Below are 12,130 nucleotides of genomic sequence, written 5' to 3' on the forward strand. Positions count from 1 at the left end.
AATGGGGTTAGGGTAGCCTGAGGATGCATTTAATTAAATGGACTAAAATTTGAATATTTGATTAACTTAAACTTTTACTTAATTTATAACAACCTACTCAATTCTAATTTCTGTCCTAACTACCCATAATTCACTTTTTACACCTCCATACAATTTTTTTTTAAATGATATCACATATATATTTATAACTAAATTTTTTTTGGAACACTATTTAATTTTTTTTTGTAATGACTATGCACATAGTTTTTTAAAGGTAAATGCCTATGGTTCAAATACTTAATGCATGAATATATATCTAATTCCCAAAATTTTTAATAAATTCAAAATACATTTTTTTTCTCTACCAAAAATTTTTAAAAAGTTAAATACAATTTTGATCCTAAGGTATAGGTAAAAAATTTTTGTCATTTCCAACCATTTTTTGCATACAAAATCGTCCACAAGGTTTAACGTGATTTTAAAATCGTCCGTCGGATCAAAATACTCTTCTCCTTCTTCACCAAAACACTCAGTTTCTATTATTCTTCTCCATCATAACAACATCTCTTCTTCTTTTTCTTCTTCTTCTTCTTAAGCAATAATAACAATGAAGCAGAAACAATGTGATGAACATAAAAAATAAAAATAAAAATATAAATAGAAGCAGAATTGAAAATAGAAGTAGAAGAAAAATTGAAAATAGAAATAGAAGTAGAAACATAAACATAATCAGAAGCATAAAAAATAAAAGCAGAATCAAAAGTAGAAAAAACAAAAGCAAAAAATAATGGATGAACAAAATCAGAATCATAATTGAAAACAATGTGATTAACAATGGATTAACAAAATCATAATCAAAATCAAAATTGGAAACAATGGATTAACAAAATTAGAATCAGAAATAATGTGATTAAGAAAATCAGAATCAGAAACAGAATTGGAATTCTAGGGAGGAGCAGTCGCCGTCGAGCACTGTGAGGGAGACGAGAGAGCGCGAGCGAGAAAGGGAAAAGAGGAAGAAGGAGGTGTAAACTCCGGTTGATTAATAAATAATTAATTAATAAGTTAATTATGAGCCAAGAAAATTAGAAAATTAAATTTTATAATTTGAAGAAGTAAAAATATTTAGGATATGAATTAAAATGTTAATTCTAAAAATTTTGGTCCAAAATGAGCTAACGAACTAAATTAAGTGAACTAGAACCAATTGGCCCCAAGGCCCACTCACTGACCCCATATCACATCAGCCCCCACTCTTCCCTTACCACAACAACACAAACATTCAGCATAGAAGAGGAAAAGAGGAAGAGAACCCTTGATGTAGTACTATTCACTCCTCTTTTGTTTGGCTCATAATTTTCAATCTGGATATTCAAATCCATCTAAACAAAGAGGTAAAAAACTTACAATTTCTTACCCGATTCTCTATTCTATTTATTTTCATGATTTTGGTTCATGGGTATTGAAAAATTTTGTGTTTTTAATGGTTTAGGCATAATCTACCTTGGGATAATTGTTGGGTTTTGTCCCAATCATTAGTGGGTAAGGTAAGGAACCACTAAATCTTTGTGAATTTTTAAATTAGTGAACCCTAGCATTGATTATGATGAAATTATATGAAATTAGATTGAATACATGTGAATTGAAGTCAAATCGGTGAATTGGAGTGCTTGGAATGAAGCTTTGGTGGCTGAAACTTGTTGATTTGATTTGGAGACTTAGAGGCTTGTGAAGAAAAGGTTTTGGTGGTATTTTGAGCATGGCAGAAATCGGCTAAGGTATGGTTTCAGTTTCTAGTAAAAAATATATAATGTTATGTGAAATTTAGGCTAGTTGCCCTTAAGATAGGTTTGAATGGTATGAAGTTATAGTTTATTTGATGATGAATGTGATAAATAAATTGAAATTGGTTTGATTAGGCTTGTAATAGTTAGGAATTGATGATTGAATGTTTGGAAGGCTTAAAAATAGTAAGGGGGTTGTTTGGATTGATTGGCATTGTTGAATTAGTTAAAAATGAGTGTTTGCATAATTAGGTAAAAACAGAAGTTTAACTAACTTTGACACAATGTAACTTGACCCTCAAATTTTGTGGAACTTGTCTTAAATGAAACTTGGGTCCGAATAGTTGTTGACGTTCAAAGAACGGACGAAAAATAGTTTTAACAGGAAAAGTTATGCGCATTTAAAGTTTAGAGTTAAAAACTGAATTTTGCAGAAGTTGTAGAAAATTAAGGTCATGCGTACGCATGGTAGGTGTTATAGAAGTGAAAAGGTTTTGTGTGAATTTTGTGCGCATACCGTGCGTATGCACAAAAGCAAGGTCATGCGTATGCATGACTCATGTGTATGCACAACTTGCATTTCAGAAATGTATCTTTTTTGTGTGCGTTTTGAGCGTACGCACAAAAAGTAGTTCATCATGCATATGCACGAGGCACGCGTACGCACAATTATCCTATTTTTCAAGAAATACTATTTTTAACTATTTTTGCCTATTCAGCCTGTTTTCACCTCTATGACCCCTGTTTAAGGTCTGATAGCTAGTGTTTAAGTTTTGGGACGAGTGAAAGTGTACTGAGTGAAATAAAAGGGGTGTTTTCTATTATAAATTTAGAACCGGTGACTTAGGATTGTAGAGTACTGTGGGTGGATTAACTAGAGTATTTTATGTAGTGTACTGAGTGGATTAAAGAGAACATATCGGAGTATAGTGGATATAAGTTTGAAGAAATATATTTTGATTATGAAAATGAATTGGGCATGATTGTTCATCTTGAGCTATTTTTCTCGAAAGTGCGACCCCAATGAGATGGTGGAAGGTGAGAATCTCCTTCTTTGTTCCTCCTGATATTATAAAATCGCCTTCAGCGAGATGGTGGGAGGTTATGATCCCTCCTTTGTTCCTCCTGGATATATGAGAATATACCTCCTATGTAAGACGCAAGGATTGTGGTTTTGTCTCACTTGCTCCAAGTTAGTTGTTGAGGCTCCCCGGATAGGTGCAAGGGTGTGGTTCGCCCCACTTGCTCTAGGTTAAGATGATTTGATCTTTTTGGGTAGATGCAAGGGTTGTGGTTTTGTCCCACTTGCTCCAGGTTGGTAATTGATATTTATCTGAGTCATGAGTCTCCCTGGGTAAATACAGTGGCTTGTCCCCACTTGCTCTAGGTTGAGATTTGAGATTCTGTTGACCCTTCATCGCACGATGTGCCAGGACACTTTAACTTTCCGAATGAATTCCTCAATGAGATGATTAATGAATAAATATATATGCATAGACTCTTGGGGATGTGTGCACGCAGGGATTGTCCAGGGTTCGCTACTAGACATGTCGGGTTTGACTGTATAACAGACAGATGAGCTCATTGGCCATAGACAGACATGCATCATATGCATTTGTATCATTTGTTTGAGTATGTATTTTATATCTTGGCTTGCCTAATTGAATTATCTGTATCTATATACTACGTGACTTTAAATGCTTTACTTGTTTCCTTAATTGTGTATTACTTGTATGCCTTGTATGTGTTTATTTTTGAGAGATCTCTCATAGTGGTGGAGGTGATGCTAAGGGTTGTTCCACATTGATGATTGGGAGGTTTGCAGAAAATTAAAAATGAAGAGATAAATTAGAATTCCTTGATAGCATTACCCTATTTCTGGTTTAGTGAGAACTTTAAGCTTTGATTTGGGACTATGGAGTTTACGATTGCCTTTGGCTTTCCGAAGCCTTATATTTTATCTATTTGGACACTGTTACCATATTAAGATCCCCCGATTCTCATTTCATACATATTTGTTATTTTTCAGATGTAGGACATGAAGCACCTCGCTGAGCGTGCTGGATGATTCTTGGAAGCGAAGATCTACATTTTGAAAATTTCATATTATGTATTTGGTTTATTTATGTATGTGTATACATTCTCCACTTTTGTATAAAACTTGTATTGTTCCTCCTAGAGGCTGACTTCGGAGAATAAGAATTTGTATTTGTCTTTTAGTATGTTTTTGGGTTGTATATAATATGTATATACACACACATATTCTAGCCGGCTTTTGCTTTGCAGGTCAAGGCTGGAGCTTGATATGTATTTTCCTTGGAACTCTTTAACTATATATATTATGTCTCTTCTATTTCGCTTAACCGTACGAGTGTGATGCGATTTTCTGTTTCTGTTTTGTCTAATCTTTTCTTCAAGACTCCTAACTAAACTATCTTTCATACATATCTATGTACGTATTTTTATTTTTAGAGGTCATAGCGCCTCACCACCTTTGAATTATGACCTAGGCGTAAGGCTTTGTGTGGTAGGATGTTATAGGGGGCCGCTGCGCCATCGCTAAGCTTCTAACACTATCGCCGAACTGCCGCTGTTGAGTTCACCAAGAAGAAGGGCCACAAAGAGTGCGACGGCGACGAGGCACCCCTCTCTCTCTCTCTCTCTCTCTCTCTCTCTCTGCGAGCTCCTCGATGGCGGCAAGGCATGGGACAACACCTCCTTCCTCTTCCTGGTTTTGGTACCCGAGTCGTCTGTGGCTCGTGTCTTCTCTCTCCCTTGCAAGCTCTCTCTCCATCTGGTTCTGATTCCCAACGGCGACGGCAGCTCCAAGCTTCGCTGGTGCCGTCCTCCATTTCCCCCTCTTCCTTTTTTTCCATTCTTCTTCTTCCCTTTCCCGTAATTTTCTTTCTCCCTCTCGTTCGTTCTCTTTATCTTTTTTTTTCCAATTTTTTATTTTATAATTTTTTGGTTAGGAGTAATTTGGTAATAAATTTTAAAATTTAAGTAAAAAAGACGATTCTAAAACTAAGTTAAATTTTAGGGACGATTTTATGTGCAAAAAAAAAAAAAAAAGAAGTTTGGGATGAAAAAAATTTTCGACCTTTACCTTAAGAACCAAAATCGTACTTAACCATTTTTCAGAATTCTTTTCTCTATACTTATGTGATGCAATCACCACTAGTCTAAACTAATCAAAGTTCAAATTATGAGCATTTATGGTTTTTTACTTAGGTTAGTGTTTTTTGCTATAAGTTAAGAAGAAAGAGGATTAAAAAGGCTCAATTTTGGCTAACAATAGTGTTATTTTGGGTAACCGGAGATTAGTGGACTGGACTTGTAAGGTTGGCCCAATCGTCTGAAGGAGGAGGTCTCCGACTTGGTTTGCATCTGGGAGCCGCCGTTTGACTCGTGCGTGTGAAGGAATGGGGGGTGGTACCTACAAGGACACTCCGATGCCTAAGTTAGTGAGGGGTTTTAGGAGGTTTAGAGAGTATTGGAACTTAGAGATACCTGAGGGGTGTCAGTGTATTTATAGTGGTGAACCAATAACTACCGTTGGAGTAGTTCCACCTTTTGAGGAGGATAACCGTCTCTTTATCTTAGGGAAGTTGAGATATGGCTCTTGGAAGTGTGTTGAGAGATTTTAGGGGTAGTTACTTATTTGAATAAGGCTTATCAGCCAGCTAACCTTCGATCCCGACTTCCTTAGAGGGGAATCTGTGTCGTATCCGACTTCTTCTTAGGAGGTCGGTTACAAGCGAAGGCCAATCTATGAATTGGGCCTTTCTAGTTTATTTAGACCTGGACTCTAGTGTTAGGTCAGGATATGAACAAATAGTAAATTAAAAGGTAAGGCTATCTATATAAATGAACTAATGTAAAACAATAGCTTCAATCATATAAATGCACATATACATAAAATATCAGATATCAAGAATTAAACAAGTTAAAAATTATAAGGAAATGGATCCTCTCCATTTTTTTTTGTCACTGGAGAGAATAAAGTGTAATCTCCCACCTTTAATTCTACAAGTAGGACCAAAATAAATAAGAGAGAGAATGCAATGAAGGGTGAGATCTTCCACTAGATACCATCTAGTTTTTTTTCCACTGGAGAAGATCCAATCCCAAATTATAATATAGAGAGAATAACACACAAAAATAAAATAATGATTAAAGATATATAACCACACATTAAAGGCTCAAATCTTAATAGATTGTGTGTTCTAAAATTTTAGATCCAATTTATGTTTCATAATCTTTATTTAAATAAGTTTAATGAAAATTTTAACTCAAGTTAATAGGATGTCCTAATTTTTTTTCTTAGAAATTTATTATTCTAATCAAATAACCAAAGGAGTTAATTTTATTTCAACTTTTCTCAATTCGACACATACATAAAGAAAAAAAATTCAGATCCTATTCTCCACATTCATCCAATCATTAACTAAAAATAAAAAGTTATATTTAAAAACTATATGAAATAAAAAAGTGTACTAAAACTAGAATAAAATTTTAAATTATATACAAATTAAAACAAGACGCAAATAAATTAGAAGACAATTCAAAGTAACAAAATCTATATATATGCTTCAAATGATGTGATTTAATTTATTTTGTAAAATAAAGATATTTCTATGATTTTCTATCACAAGATTTTATTTAAAAAAATAAAATAATTAAATTATTTATTTTAAAAAAATCCCAACTTTAGTGTCTTTATTATAATATATTAAAAAAAAAAGTTAAATGACTGTCGCCTTACACCGCGAGTCCGCCGACGTGCTTCATCGGAGTTAAAATTTCAAAGTCAAGGAAGTTGATCTCCTCAATTACCATTACCAGCTCCCAAATCTCATTTCCACGCCAAAACGCTATTAAACCTCTCTTCAACCCGCAACAACAAATATTTCCATTCCAAAAAATTCAAAACCCTAATTTCCCGCCAAAATGCCGTACCCCGTCATTGTCGACGACAATGACATAGACGACGCCGCTTTGTGGGCCGTAATCGATTCCGCCGCAGCATCCCACTCCTCATCGAAATCCAAAACCCTACCAACCATCACTTATCCCAATCAACGCCAATCCCCTTCTCCGGTATCCAAACCATCGCCGTCGCCGGTATCGTCACTTCCGCCGGGAAAGTTCCACCGGATATCGCGGGATTCCGGCGAGGTTGTGCAGGAGTCGTGGGCTTACCGACCGCCGAGGAAGGTGGCGAGGATCGCTGCTCCTCCAGAGGCCAACGTGAGCGGCAGCCCTCTCGCTATGGTCAGGACCGTGGAGAGGACACCGCCAACGAAGGCCTATGCGTCGCCGGAGTCTTACCTGTCGCCGGGGATTGGAAAATTGACAGGGCAAGAGGTGAGCGGGAGCTGCACGGAGTTGTCGCCACAGTGTTTTGGCGGCGGCGGAAGGAGGAGCGAGAAGGTAGATGAGGAGAAGGAGAATGGCATGTGGCATGGCTTGTCTGGAAGGTTTCCTTCGGTTTCTTTGTTCAAGGAGTACCAAAATGCAGCTATGGCGGTAATTATTCTATTTCATTTGTCTCTATGATCGGTTCTAGGTTCAGCTTTTTACTTCTTTTTTTCTGTTTAAGCTGAATTTGAATAATGAGCGGTAGAATAAATGATGGTTTTGTGACTTGATTTTGAAGTTGCTGTTTGATTTACGAGGGAGAATAGAAGGGATACTAAGGAGCATAGAATTTGCATGGAAAAGGAGGTTTTACGAGCATAATTGTTAGTAGAGTAATTTTTTTGATAGAGTGTTAGTATAGTTGTGTTGCATAATTGAACAAGAATTATATTTTTTTATTTATTACATGATCCAAAAATATGATTTATCATCTCAGATTATTTGTTTTTTGTAGGATTGAACACTTAACAATCTGTAAAATGCAAAAGTATAACTGGCAATTTGATCGTAATCTTTTCTATATAAGTTCACTGCTTAAGTGCCATTGTTCGACCAGTTTCTGTCGATTTAGCATTTTGTGCTTCATATCATGTTCTTGAACAAGATAACATAACTAACCACTTTCTATTCTTAACATCTGTCATGCTTCTTATAATTTTTTTCGACAAAAATAACACACATTAAACCACTGATTAGCCCTTGAATGGAAAGCTACTACAACGGACATTTTTGTAAGGGCTGTAGTGTGTACAAATTATAAGTTGTTTTCTTCATGTTAGTCTCTTCAGGTATTTGCTTGTGAGGCTTACTTGCTTATTCTGTATCACATTAGAATATCCAACAGATAAGTTTCTCCAGTGCTTCTGTCCTTTACCTGTCATCAATATTGAAACTTAAAGCGTCTGATTCCTTTTTTTCCCTACTTTTTATACCTCTTTTTTTATCCTAATACTTGGACAAATTATTGCTGCATTGCATCTTTTTTTCATTTGACAATGCTAACTTGAGGAACATATTTTTCTTGAATATGATAACTTAACGGCTTGCTTGTCCAGACTCGAGATAAATTCAACGCCTTTAATTTTTTGTATTTTTTAACCTTTATAAAACATAAAATACTACTTGGATTATGAGTAGATACTCCTGGTTTGGATTATTGTATTTGAGTCAGTTTGACATGTTTTTGCCCCTGGTTTTGCATATAACAACCCAATTATATTTCCACAGGACTTTATGCAAGTGTCAGAAGATATAAGAGTTCCTGTGGCGCAATTAGTTTCCTTTGATTAGGATGTACCTAATAAATAAATCCTTTGTTGTTCTGTCAATGTCAATGACAGATTTTGGAGAAAACTGATTACACTTTGATTTCAGGAAAGTCTTTCATTAAAAAAACAGGTAAACAAAGTTACTGTTGTCTTTCCTGGGAAAACGATACAGTAGTTGTAACATTGATGAGTTTTTTACAGGTTGGAGAAAGATATCTTGCTACTTTAATATTTCTTATGAAATCAGAGATAAGAACATTGAGTTTGATGAGAATCGCAATGTTCAGCGTGCTGAGTTTGTTGTTCGTGCATACATGCAGTATGTTCTTGTTTGGTAGTTTCAACTAATTTTCTTCCAAATGATTTCTATTTTTGCCTCAACTATTGCAATTGGCCTTGCTAATTTTTTTTTTTCTTTTGCATTTCATCAGGGGTGGCAGATTCTCAGATGGCTGGGGCTCTTGTGAGCGATGTGAAAAGAGATTTCAGAAACCAAATCATGATATTCCAAGCACAGCTGAGACCAGAGCCAAAAACAAAGCTTGTCAGGTACGTCATTTTTGGTGTGTACTTTGTCTATTTTATTTTGTTTTTGGTACATTGGGAGCAATGAGGTTTGGATCTAAGACTTCTTACAAACTACTCAACTAAAAGCTTTCAGACCAACTTAGACCACAAACATCTAGCACGCTGTTACTTTTACAGGATTTGCTAGGAATTGGAGAATACCGACCTGGTGCAACAAGTCAAGTTCATTGATTTTGCGGATACATTCTGTTCTGTTCTTTGTAATGATTTGGTATCCCTGAAATATTTTCTTTATCCACATGCACTATATAATTTGTTGGAGGGAGAAAGTAAACTAAAAAGTTGTAAATAAAAGTGCACCCTATTTTTTAGCAATTCTAGGTGAATTGCTGTAAATCCTAACATAATAGTCAATTAGCAAGTATTTGGTGTTTTAGCATTCAACATAAGAATTGCGTTCCTTGGGCAATGGCCAGCAAGAAAAGCTCTTCAATTCAGTTGGAGGTGAATGCCAGATCCAAGGAGAATCATGAACGAGGGATCCATATTTGGCTAGAATATCTGTGGAAGTTTATACCTTCCCTCAAAGTATGACTGCTGTTCACAGTCCAGTCCTCAAGCAACCAACATTTGATGGTATCAATACCATTGTCTAGCTTTAGAAAGCTTGGCTTGAGGTTTAAAAACGGTGGTATAAAATGTATTCCTGCCTACCTAGCAGGTTGGTCTGTATTTTACTATATGCTCAATATACATTTTGCTCTAACTTCTAGTTCTACTTCCCTTTTACACAGTTTACATTGTATGGATGGAGGACATGAGTCTTGTTTTCGTTGAAGTTTTCAAGTAATAACCTCCCCAAACCTATCTTGAGCATCATTCAATATTGTCAAAGACACCACCTTTTCAACACAGATAACCCTCGTATAGAAATTCTTTCTCTACACCTCTTGCTTCGCTTCTGCGGATTGTTCACCTCTGGATAGTTTCTTTTTTTTCGGTTCACTTAATTTAGGTAATTAGTTGATTTAGGGTTTCAATTGATGAGGTGTATCTTGATTTCACTAATGCTTGTTCTTGATCTAGCTAATTAGTTAATTTGTTGATTGGTTCATTTAGTTCTTGATTTAGCAATTTAGATCATGGGATGATTAGTTGATTCCATACTTGAGGTCTTCATCACAAACGTCACCATCTCAATATCGAGCATCAACATCTCATTTTAAATTTTTACCCTAAAGATCAAAACGACAAATATGTACTAAAGATTTTGCAACAAAAATAACACAAGCTCACTAATTGTCTTATAAGTAGCAAAAGATTTTCTTTTTTTCTTTGTCAAACGACTTGCGCATATGTGAACTTTTGTGAGAACATGGAATAAAATACCATCTCTAAACCTCTTTTCTTAATATTTTTAAAATTTAGCCGACCACCATAAAATTCTCTCTCTGGAATTTTTTTTGTTGGGATTTAATATTTAATATTTGATTACTTTTATTAGAGTTTAAAATATTTTAAAGATATTTTTGTTTTGATTTTTTAAAAATATTTTTTTGTCAATACCTCAATTTTTTAGAGATGTTTTTAGTAGTTTATTTTTAAATTTTTTTATAATATATATTTATTTAGGTATTATTTCGGCCCAGCCCAACCAGGGACTTAGGTCCGGTTATGGATTACCGACCCACCAGATTACTCAACCTGGACCCAGAGGTGACCTGCGTGCCAACTCACATCCTACTAAGAAGATCTTGACAACTAGCAGAAGCTTCCAGGCAGATGGGCCCAAGTGAAGGGGCCCACCCGGATTCAAAGTATAAACGGGGAGGGACCTACCCTTCCCTAGAGGTACGTTACCTTTCTACCCTAATTGGTCGCCTTTTCGTACGGATGCTAACTTTAACATCGGAGTGTCCTTGCAGGTGGCCCCACCCGCTGACCAATCGAAGACTCTCTCTCTCTCTCTCTCTCTCTCTCTCTCTCTCTCTCTCTCTCTCTCTCTCTCTCTCTCTCTCTCTCCAACCTTGACTCCACTCGAACCGCCATTCACCCGAGAAACCGAATATTGGCGCCGTCTGTGGAGACCTAGCACAAATATGGAGCTTTTCCCTCGTAGAAAGGAGATACGTGAAGAAGGGGGAGCCCGCTTGAGAAGCAAGTAAGCTCTGCAGCCTCTTCTCAAGAACACTCGAGACCGCTGTCTCGTCGGGATGACCCCTCCCGATCTCCCGAGAGACGCCCGTTTGGTGGCACAGGTGATGACAACTCAAAGATCATGCAAGAACTTCGGCACCGAGTGCAAAACTTGGAGAGGGAGCTAGCTGCGAGGAATTGTTACCGTCCCGAGTACAGTAGAGACTCCCGCCCGAGCCCGTCTCGTACCCGGTCACCAACTAAGGGACCGGAGGATAGCAGGAGCCCCAGGAGGGACAATAAACACAGACGAACTGACGCTCGGTCTCACACCTACACCCACGGTAGGTCGGAAGGCCATGGGGAGACGAGAAGAGACAAAGGGAAGAAGCAACGGGATCCCATTATTATGGGCGCAACCCCTTTCCACCCCTCTATTCTCAAGGTTTGGCTGGCGAATATGCGTGAGCATCTTCTCTATCTTTTCCTAGTGAAATTGTACTTGAATTATTAAGTTTAATTAAGATTTGATGTATTTTAGCCACTATGGATGCTAGTTTGAGTTGTGTGCAATTCTATTAATTTCAGGTAACATTTTGGACGAGTCTGACAAGAGTTGGAGTCAAGGACAGAGAAAGGAGGACTTGCTGCCACCTCCACGCCGAACTTGGGAATTTCCAAGTTCAGCGTGGAGGTAAAAAGTTCCAAGAATCAACGCTGCCTCCTCCACGCCGAACTTGAATTCTTCAAGTTTGGCGTCAACATGAAGAATTCGAAGAAAATACTCTGCCTCCTCCACGCTAAACTTGAGCTTTCTCAAGTTCAGTGCCAGCCCAACGCACCAAAGGAAGTAACATGCACCACTCCACGCTGAACTTGGATTAACCCAAGTTCAGCGTGGACTCAAGAAAAGCAAAAGAGTAACCACTGCCTCCTCCACGCTGAACATGAGAATTTTCAAGTTCGGCGTGGACCTTAATGAACTTAAGTGGTCCCCAATTTGTTCCAAAGGTT

General features: G+C 36.9%; 1 protein-coding gene across 4 annotated transcripts; it reads left to right on the forward strand.

Moving 5' to 3' along the window:
* Positions 1–6,514: 6,514 nt before the first annotated feature.
* Positions 6,515–9,750, forward strand: LOC107630017 (peptide transporter family protein). 4 transcript variants are annotated; one of them, XM_016333014.3, is made up of 5 exons: positions 6,515–7,292; positions 8,525–8,582; positions 8,654–8,771; positions 8,884–9,001; positions 9,158–9,750. In XM_016333014.3, exons 1-5 carry the CDS (start codon positions 6,714–6,716, stop codon positions 9,209–9,211), a joined length of 927 nt encoding a protein of 308 aa, XP_016188500.1. In that variant the 5' UTR covers positions 6,515–6,713; the 3' UTR covers positions 9,212–9,750. The 4 variants fall into 4 exon arrangements, with proteins under 4 accessions (XP_016188500.1, XP_016188499.1, XP_016188497.1 ...); XM_016333013.3 differs by having other exon boundaries at positions 6,596–7,292; positions 8,654–8,786; XM_016333011.3 differs by having other exon boundaries at positions 6,596–7,292; positions 8,654–8,786; positions 8,884–9,212.
* Positions 9,751–12,130: the final 2,380 nt, after the last annotated feature.

Source organism: Arachis ipaensis, chromosome B3 (genome assembly GCF_059453495.1).
Source record: "Arachis ipaensis isolate K30076 ecotype BB chromosome B3, ASM5945349v1, whole genome shotgun sequence".
In the NCBI taxonomy this organism is placed as follows: Eukaryota; Viridiplantae; Streptophyta; class Magnoliopsida; order Fabales; family Fabaceae; genus Arachis; species Arachis ipaensis.